General features: G+C 62.4%; 1 protein-coding gene across 1 annotated transcript in view; it reads left to right on the forward strand.

The window, feature by feature from the left end:
• The window catches only part of PPP1R37 (protein phosphatase 1 regulatory subunit 37), a 54,679-nt gene extending 47,050 nt beyond the window's left edge, over positions 1–7,629 (forward strand). Inside the window, exons 3-13 of the mRNA XM_033223631.1 lie at positions 944–989; positions 1,240–1,340; positions 2,032–2,151; positions 2,724–2,874; positions 2,984–3,139; positions 4,187–4,299; positions 5,191–5,332; positions 5,431–5,597; positions 5,701–6,397; positions 6,736–6,826; positions 6,917–7,629. Of these exons, the coding sequence (XP_033079522.1) occupies positions 944–989; positions 1,240–1,340; positions 2,032–2,151; positions 2,724–2,874; positions 2,984–3,139; positions 4,187–4,299; positions 5,191–5,332; positions 5,431–5,597; positions 5,701–6,397; positions 6,736–6,818 (1,776 nt within the window). The 3' untranslated portion in view covers positions 6,819–6,826; positions 6,917–7,629. The remainder of the gene's footprint in view (positions 1–943; positions 990–1,239; positions 1,341–2,031; positions 2,152–2,723; positions 2,875–2,983; positions 3,140–4,186; positions 4,300–5,190; positions 5,333–5,430; positions 5,598–5,700; positions 6,398–6,735; positions 6,827–6,916) is intronic.
• Positions 7,630–9,576: the final 1,947 nt, after the last annotated feature.

Here is a 9,576-nt window from a genome sequence, read left to right on the forward strand (position 1 = left end):
CCTCTTACCTCCTGCCCCAAGGCCCCCTCCTCGAGAACCCCCGTTGTTGGCCACTCAGCATTTCCTGGCCTTTTCTGTGTGTTGGTAAAGGTGGCTATTGAGAGCTACCTGCTGGTTTTCCATTTCCACAGAGGTGGCTCTCCCACCCTGCCACTCCCCCAGCCCCCTCCCTCGGCGCCTCTCCTGTGGGCCCCGGCCTGGCGCCTAGTCAGTGAAGCACCGCTGCTCCCGAGGGTTCCAGGGTTGCCTGTCCTCGGGCTGTTGACCCTCAGCTGTGCTGGAAGCAACCACGCTCCTTGTCCATCACTGTTCACTGGGGTTAGGGTAGGTTCTCTGGAACATTCCAGAAGAGGGGCTTGCCAGGTCCCAGGAAGGGTGGCTGCTCAGTGTGGCAGTTGAGAGGGTGGGTCCTTGGAGCCCGTCGGCCTGGTTCAGACCAGCCGTGCAGCATCCACCCTACTGGTGATGTGTGTAAGCCCAGAGGATGGGAGCTGGCGTCTGCAGGGCGGTGAGCTCTGACTGGGTGCTGGGTCCCAGGCCCTGCCTTCACCAAGAGGCCTCCTGCGCCCAGCCCTGCCAGCTTCCCAGGCTCATTTCCTGCCCCACAGCCTTTGCACAGACTCCCTCTGTCGGGACATCCCCCAGAGATGCTGGGCCCACTCCCTCGCTTGGTCCCACTGGGGCAGAGGCGCTTTGCCGAGGCCTGCCTGGCTGCAGGGCTGGCTGGTCCTCAGTCGCGTGGGTGCAGAGTTCTCTCGCTATCTAAGGCCCTGTACCCCAAGTTCCAGCTGGTGGGCGGCGTCTGAGCCTCTGTTCAGTGCCTTCGCCCAAACCCCGCCCTGGAACCCTGCCTGGCCTCTGGCATAGCAGCCATTTGGGGCCTCGACTGCCCCCCTGTTCAAGTGTCGTTCTGCCTTAAACCCCGTCCACTCTGCTTTCTCAGGAATTCACAGACCTTGGGCACCGCCTCGACTGTCTGGACCTGAAAGGTGTGTGTCTGGCCAGGGACTGGGAGCCCTTGGGTTGTGGGCAGGTCGGGGGCTCCCTAGAGGTGAGTCTGAGGACCTGCCTGGGGTCAGTGGCTTCTGGAGCTGAGCTGAGCTGAGCCAGGGTAGGGGCTGGGCCTGGTGTGGGGTGGGAGGTTGGGGGCAGAGGGCCCTTCCAGCCTCCCTTGGCTATGTTCCCGCCATGTAGAGGTGCGCTGCCTCAGACATGCGCACGGCTGCTGACTCCCCCCAGGTGAGAAGCTTGACTACAAGACCTGCGAGGCCCTGGAAGAGGTCTTCAAGAGGCTGCAGTTCAAGGTCGTGGACCTGGAGCAGACAAACCTGGATGAAGATGTGAGCAGCCCTGCCACCGCCCACTCGGCTCCCTGAGCTTCCGGGCCCCTTCGAGGTTTGGGTGGGGAGAGGACACTGCAGGAGGAGGGGGTCCCCTAGACAAAGGCTGAGGGGTGGCGCAAGGGCGGGACCTCTGGCAGGGCAAGAGAGAGACATCCAGTATGACCAGAGTGGATATGGAGGGTGCGTTGGGGCCCCTATGGCCCACCCTCATAAGCAAGCAGAGTCTTGGGGAGCTGGGCTGGGGGGCAGGCATGTGGCCCCCAGGAGCCCTTTCAGGAACCACGCTGGAGGGTCCAGCTCCTATGGGGTGGGCTTGGAAAGCATTCTGAGAGGAGCCTCCCATCAAGGCCCAAGGGCCCTCCCCTCCCCAGCCTTGGAAGTCCCCAGGCACCCCTGATGTCTGGATCCTGAGGCCCAGGCTCAGGAACACCAAGGCCTGTCCTGGTCACTCAGCACATCAGTCAAGGACTCTGGAGGGCAAGTGACAAAAAACAGACTGGCTACAGCAGAGAAGGAAAGGGTTTGTCCCCGTGGCCCACGGGGCCCTGTCAGTGCTTGTCCTCCTCTCCCGTGAGGCTCTCTCCGGACCCTGGACCCCTCATCTCTCAGTGGGCCCAGTGTCAGGGCCCACGCCTCTCCCCCAGGGCAGCCCAGAGCTGAGGCTGAGCCCCCGAATCTCTACCTGCAGGGTGCCTCGGCCCTCTTCGACATGATCGAGTACTACGAGTCGGCCACCCACCTCAACATCTCCTTCAACAAGCACATAGGCACCCGGGGCTGGCAGGCGGCCGCCCACATGATGCGCAAGGTGGGCGCCTCTTGGCTTCCAGGAAGAGGCAGCTCAGGCTCCCAGCACGGGGAGGCACTTTCTCAGGGCATGGCCCGTAGGCTCTGACTGCATGAGCTCTTTAGTGCGGGCTGTTGTGGGGATGCTAGGCTCTCAGGCCCTCAGGCCAGGAGGAGAACAGGGCTGAGAGGTGTCCTGGCCCCCAGGCCCCCGGCCCCTTCTCTCCTTGCGAGGCGTTTCGTGACGTCCACTTTCTCCCATCCGTAATGTCGCTCCTCTGTGAAGCCATCCCCTTGGAGGTGGCCGTGGCTGCCATTCCCACATCACTCCTGTGTGAAGGCTGCGTGCAGGGAGGGCTCGGGGCTAGCGGGGAACCTCCCAGCCACACAGGAGTTGGGGATCCTGGCTGCCACCAGCCCTGCCTCGCTCACCCACAAGATCCCAGACTGAGCCTTCCCTCCCCAGCCACAGTTTCTCCTATTGTAAAACCAGGCAACATAGCCAGACGACAGCTGTGGCTTCGTTGCTCATTGAGATGTGGGGCTGCAGGTCCTCCGGCCACTGCCTCACCCCTGTCCCCTCGCCCCCTGTAGACGAGCTGCCTGCAGTACCTGGACGCCCGCAACACGCCCCTGCTGGACCACTCGGCGCCCTTTGTGGCCCGTGCCCTGCGCATCCGCAGCAGCCTGGCAGTGCTGCACTTGGAGAATGCCAGCCTGTCGGGGCGGCCCCTCATGCTGCTCGGTGAGCCCCAAGTCCGGGAGGGTGAGTGGGACGTGCGGCCTGCTGGGGGCAGGGGCCGTGTACCAGATCTGGGCAGGGCCTGCCCAATCACCGTGCCCCCCGTCCCCAGCCACGGCCCTGAAGATGAACATGAACCTGCGGGAGCTGTACCTGGCGGACAACAAGCTCAATGGCCTGCAGGACTCGGCCCAGCTGGGTAACCTGCTCAAGTTCAACTGCTCCCTGCAGATCCTGGACCTCCGGAACAACCACGTGCTGGACTCGGGTGGGTACAGTGGCCCACCCCACCCCACACCTGTCACCCAGCACCCACTCTGCCCGGCCCTGCGCTAGGTGGCCCTGTGCTGGGTGGCCCTGTGCTGGGTGGTGCTGGGGACACAGATGTGGCCAAGACGAGACCCAGTGACAACCTAGACTGGGCAGGACTGGGCTGATGGAGCCCAGAGGCAGGGTCTGATCAGTCTGGGGGCCAGGGAGTGGCTTCCTGGAGGAGGAGACACCTCAGCTGACAGCCGCAGGATGAGGCGAAGTGAATAATTACAATCTGAAAAGAAAGCAGTGTTGCTGCGATAACAGGGTCAGCTGGAGGCTGCTTTCAGATGGTGGAGGAGGGAGGACCACCGTGGGTCAGGGCCTCTGGGTTTCCATCTGGAGGCTGGGAGCAGAACCAGCCTTGTGAGAAGCCTGGGAAAGGGCCCAGACCGAGGGAGCCACGAGTGCAGTGGGAGGAGCTCTGCTGTTTGATGTTGCGGGGTTGAGCAGAGAATGGGGATCTGTCAAAGGAGGCATTCCTGTTGCATCCTGGAGGGGTCAGGGGAGGGTCGCTGTGTCCCCAGGTGGCAGGCCCAGACCCCACTCTGCTGAGCACCTGTCAAGGACCATGGCTGTAGGCCTCTGGGCTCAGCCCGGAGGGAGACACAGGGCTCTGCCCTCGGGAGCTTGTGCTCCAGTCTAGAGACAAAGATAAGATGAGTGAAACCTCCAGCCCATCAGATGGTGGGATCTGCATTGGAGGGAGACAGTGCTGACTGTGGGTGGGAGTGAGCCAGCTGCTAGGGGAGGTGGGCTGGAGGTGGTCACATAGGAGCAAAGAACAGAAGCATCTGGGGGAGGCTGTCATCCGGGCACCCAGGCCCAGGGGTCACAGATGTGTGCCCAAGGGTGCCAGACCGAGGCAGGGCTGCAGGGCAGGGCCTGGGCCTGTGGGACCTCCACGGAGGCCCTAAGCAGAAGGGGTTGCTCCTACCCCACAGCCCCCTCCCGGGGAAGCACCCGGGCCCCAGACGGGGCTCTGACTGCCGGCCTTTCCCAGGTCTGGCCTACATCTGCGAGGGCCTCAAGGAGCAGAGGAAGGGGCTGGTGACCCTGGTGCTGTGGAACAACCAGCTAACGCACACAGGCATGGCCTTCCTGGGCATGACACTGGTGAGTCAGGCTGGCAGGGGAGGGAGGCACCTCGGTCCCCACTGCCACCTCCCACCCCAGCTCTCAGCACAGTTGCCTATAGCTGACGGCTCCTGTCCTGCCCATCCTGCAGGTTCAAGATTTAAATTCAGCCCCACCTGCTTCCTCATTCAACTTCTGTGCCTGTTTTCCCTGAGGAGCAGCCCTTCTTTATCTTTTTTTTTGAGACTGAGTCTCATCCTGTCACCCAGGCTGAAGTGCACTGGCACCATCTAGGCTCACTGCAGCCACTTCAGCCTCCGCCTCCCGGGTTCAAGCGATTCTCCTGCCTTAGCCTCCCAAGTAGCTGGGACTACAGTTGCCAGCCACCACACCTAGCTAATTTTTATATTTTTAGTAGAGATGGGGTTTCACCATGTTGGCCAAGGCCGGTCTTGAAGTCCCGATCTCAAGTGATTCCCCCTACCATGGCCTCCGAAAGTATTGGGATTATGAGTGTAAGTCACCACGCCTGGGTTTCAGTTTTTACGCGGTGCTTAGAGCAAGCCACGCAGGTACAGAGACTCTCAGGGTGAGCACTCGCGTGCCCAAACCCTGGGTGAGAGTCGCCCGTCTTAGGGGCTTCAGGGCGCTCAAGGTCCAGGCCCTGGCCAGGGGCTCAGGCTGTGGGGGGTGGGGACTGACTGGGTGCCTGGGAATGGACAGAGGACCTGGCATTTGGGAAGACTTCAGGCACAGAAGGGACTTCAGGCCAGGCCTGAGGCAGGGCAGGACGACGCCGGTGCTCAACGCGCAGGCGCGCCAAGGAAAAGGAACGCCCGACCCTGGCTCTCCACGGGCTCTCCTCTCGGCGTCCTGGGCCCTCCTCCGCCATCACGGCTCCCTCCTCACCCTTACGCCCCCTCCCTCCAGCCGCACACTCAGAGCCTGGAGACGCTGAACCTGGGCCACAACCCCATCGGGAACGAGGGTGTGCGGCACCTCAAGAACGGGCTCATCAGCAACCGCAGCGTGCTGCGCCTGGGGCTGGCCTCCACCAAGCTCACGTGCGAGGGTAGGGTACGGGGCTGGGCCGGGGTGCGGGCTGCTGGGCTCAGCGGGGCGGCCAGCCGGGTGTGGGGCCCGTGGCCAGCCCCTGCGGTGCCCCCCCAGGCGCGGTGGCGGTGGCGGAGTTCATCGCTGAGAGCCCCCGCCTCCTGAGACTGGACCTTCGGGAGAACGAGATCAAGACAGGCGGGCTCATGGCACTGTCGTTGGCCCTCAAGGTGAACCACTCACTGCTGCGCCTGGACCTCGACCGTGAGCCCAAGAAGGAGGCGGTAAGCAGGGGACGGCCCTGCAGCCCTGGGGCGGGCGAGGGGGGGCGGAAGGCCGGGTGGTGGGGCCGGCCTGAGAAGCCTAGCCAGGCGCTCCCGCCCACAGGTGAAGAGCTTCATCGAGACGCAGAAGGCGTTGTTGGCCGAGATCCAGAACGGCTGCAAGCGCAACTTGGTGCTGGCGCGGGAGCGGGAGGAGAAGGAGCAGCCGCCGCAGCTGTTGGCCTCCATGCCTGAGACCACGGCCACCGAGCCCCAGCCCGACGACGAGCCCGCTGCTGGGGTGCAGAACGGGGCTCCCAGCCCCGCACCCAGCCGGGACTCAGACTCAGACTCGGACTCGGATGGGGAGGATGAGGAGGAAGAGGAAGGGGAGAGGGATGAGACCCCCTGTCCTGCCCTGGTGCCCCCCACGGACTCCCTGGGCCCTGGGGACAGGAGTCCCCCAGGCAGCCCCTCCACACCCACTGAGCATCGAATTTCCGTGTCCAGCCCAGGCCGGGGCCACAAGGTGTTTGTGGTGACCCGGGTAGAGAGCCCACCCGAGAGGGCAGAGCCTCCTTTGTCCCCCATCCCTCCTTCTCCCCCGCCCCCTCCCTCCCCACCCGCCTCACCTTCTGTACCACCCGCCGGGGCCATTGTCACCGGGGACACAGGGTCCTCTGAGTCTCAGCAACCACCGGAGCCACCTCAGTCAGGGCCATCGCTGCCCAACGGCCTGAAGCCCGAGTTCGCCCTGGCACTGCCCCCTGAGCCGCCCCCGGGGCCTGAGGGCAAGGGGGGCAGCTGCGGCCTGGAGCACGGTGAGAGGGGCCCTAGGGCAAGTGATGAGGGGCCCTGGGTGCTGTGTGTGACCTCAGGCAAGCCCCTGCCTGTTGTGGGCCTCAGTTTCCCCCTCTTTAAAATGGTTCTCGCAGGGGCCAGCACAAGTGGGGCTTAGTTTTCATGTACACCGTGCTTCCCTTGGGTCCTGGGAGCTCTTCCTGGGGTGGGGCATGGAAGGCGTGTTGCCTTGAGCCTGACCATCTCAGCAGTCTCTGGGCCCTCTGCAGGCCCCGAGGGTCTGGCTGGGGACAGGTTGGGGACACGTTGCATTTGCCCCACCCGCCTGACGGGGCTGCTGGCCCATCCTCCCACACAGAACTGAGCTGTTCCAAGAACGAGAAGGAGCTTGAGGAGCTGCTTCTGGAAGCCAGTCAGGAATCCGGGCAGGAGACACTGTGACACTTTAGGTGAGGCCAGGCCCGGGGCCCAGGGCACTGGGGAGGAGCTGAGGGAGCCCCCGGCTCTGACAGTCTCTCCCGCAATCTCTCCTCCCCAAGTTCCCTTTTTCCGGTCGGTCTGCGATGAGCTGAGGCCAGAGCCATGAGAATCTGCTCACCTTCTCCCCAGCCTTCCTGAGGCCCAGGATGCCAGGGGTGGGGGCCATTCTGGGGCCCCCCTCCCCCCACAGCAACACTACAAGGGGTGCAGGAGCTACAGGGAGTGGCCCTCCCCGTGCGACTCAGGCACTTCTGTTTATGAGCCCACCACTGGAAGACTCTGGGGGTGAATGGGAGGAGGGGGAGCAGGAGCAGGAGGAGTTTTCCAAGGACATCAGGCACCTGTTCTGGAGGGGCCAGGCTTGCCCTGCAGAGGGCAGGGGTCCTGGGTAGTGGTGGGATGGTCCCCTGTGGCCCTGGGCACAGGGCCGAGCAGGCAGCCTGGTGCCAGAGGAGCGGTGCGTGCTGGTGGTGGTTGATATGCGCGGAACAGCCCCAGACAGTGCAGGCCGGGCAGGGTGGGGGGATGGGAGCAGAGGATCAGAGCTTTCTTTCTCAAGTGCAATAAATCTATCAGGGAGCTGGGGCGGGAGCAGCCGGCACTCCGGGACCCTGCTGTCCAGGCCCCTGGAGGCTGCGCCCTGAGAGGCACTACAACCCGTTGGGGGTGGGTGGCATGGGTGTGGGTGAGGGTGGGCAGAGGGCTGGGGCTACTCCTGTCGGTGCAACTCTGTTCACACCTTTTCTAATAAACTGGGGCTGGGTTCACTTTGCCCGATGTCTGCTTCATGCGGATCCTGGGGGTGGTTGCTGGTGGGGGGAGCTGGGTGGAGGCCATCACAGCTCCTGGTTACAGAGCGTCTGCCAGGGCTCAGGAGGCTGGCCAGGCATTACTGCATCTTCCCCCACAGTCCCGTCTTCTCTGTGTCCATGCTCCGGTGTCTCATACAGCCACCTCCCAGCCAGGCCAGTTTATACCCATCCTTTCTGCAGGGAGAGACGGGCCCCAGATACCTCCTGGCTTCAGGTCTAGGGTCTCAGGATGCTAGATATGGAGTGGCTCTGCCCAGTCGCCCGTCGCTTAATGGGAGCAGATTCCAGCCTGTCCCCGGCAGCCCTGGGAGTGTGTCCGGGGCCCAGCCAGCGCCGCAGGAGCCTGTTGGGCGGCTTGTTCCCCTTTGCCAGGAGGGGCCATGGTGGGCTGTTGCCCTTTTCCGAAAGATCTGTTTTTCCCTTTAGGAAATGAGGGAGCAGGCCAGGCGTGGTGGCCCATACCTGTAATCCCAACACTTTGGGAGGCTGAGGTGGGAGGATCACTTGAACCCATGAATTTGACACCAACCTGGGCAACATGGTGAAACCCCATCTCCATAGAAAATACAGAAATTAGCTGGGCGTGGTGGCACATGCCTGTAGTCCCAGCTACTCAGGAAGCTGAGTCGGGAGGATCTCTTGAACCCAGGAGGTTGAGGCTGCAGTGAGGTGTGATTGCACTGCTGCATTTCAGCCTTAGCAACAGAGTAAGATCCTGTCTCAAAAAAAAAAAAAAAAAATTAGAAAACGAGCATTTCTGGGCCACCATCCCCTTTCTCGTGTGGGAGGCTGACATGGATGGAGGTGATGTGGTGACATCACAAGAACCACAGTCACTGGCTGGAGTCCTGGTGTCACTCAGCTCCTGCGCACACCAAGGAGTCCGCTGCCCGCAGCCACCCTGGCCTCTGTGAGGAGCACCTTAGGAACCCACTGCTGGCTTGCTGTTTGGTCCCTTGCAGCTGTAAGGGTCCTCACTGCTCTCCAGGTCAGCCACGGCTAGGACTATATTTGGGCGAGGGACTTAGGGAAGCTACACAGAATGGCCGCCAGCAGCCCGCAGCACCCTTCCCGTCCCTGCACAGCCAGCCTGTCCCCAGCTCTGCTGATGTGCAGTGTGGCCATGGGTGAAGGGAAGAAGGGCCCCCCTCCTGGCCATCATGGATCCAGCCCGTCTGGGTGAGGCCAGAGTGTGTGAGGCATTTGCTTCAAGGTACTGAAGCCGTCCTTCGCCTGGTTTGGGTCAGCACAGTGCCCCAGAGATCTTCAGAGGCCCTTGGTCAATATTAGCTGTTGCTCATGGTCTCAGCCTCTGTGGAGGCAGCTGTGTTGGGGTCTCACCCAGCCTCTTGGCCATCTGCCTCCCCACCCCAGGTGAGGTCAACTAGGGGAGGGACAGGGATCCTCTTCCCAGCCTGTCTCTTGATTTGCTTTCCCTAAATTGAGTGGAGTGAGGAACTGGGCCTTTCCCCGGGCTTGAATTGTGTCTCTCACAAAAAAAGATGTTTGAAGTCCTTACCTCCAGTACCCCAGAATGTGAGCTTACTTAGAAACAGGGTTTTTACAAAGGTAATCAAGTGAAAATGAGGACATTCGCGTGGGCCCTACTCCAGTCTGATCAGTGTCCTTATTAAAAGGGGCATTTGAGCACAGGGAGACTGCCATGTGAAGACAGAGGACGGGGTGATGGCTTTGCAAGCCAGGGAGTGTGGAGATGGCCAGCAATGCGCCAGGAGCAGGGAGCAGGCACAGAGGGCCCCCCTTCATCTGGAACTTGTTGCCTCCAGAAGCGGGAGACGATACCTTTGTCCTTCAACGGCACGTGGTCTGTCGACTGCGTTAGAGCAGCTCTAGAAACCGCAGCCGTATCTCGACACCCCGGCCTGCCGCGCTCCTGATTTTCTGAG

The sequence above is a fragment of the Trachypithecus francoisi genome, unplaced genomic scaffold (genome assembly GCF_009764315.1).
Source record: "Trachypithecus francoisi isolate TF-2019V2 unplaced genomic scaffold, Tfra_2.0 Lachesis_group12, whole genome shotgun sequence".
NCBI classification, from domain to species: domain Eukaryota; kingdom Metazoa; phylum Chordata; class Mammalia; order Primates; family Cercopithecidae; genus Trachypithecus; species Trachypithecus francoisi.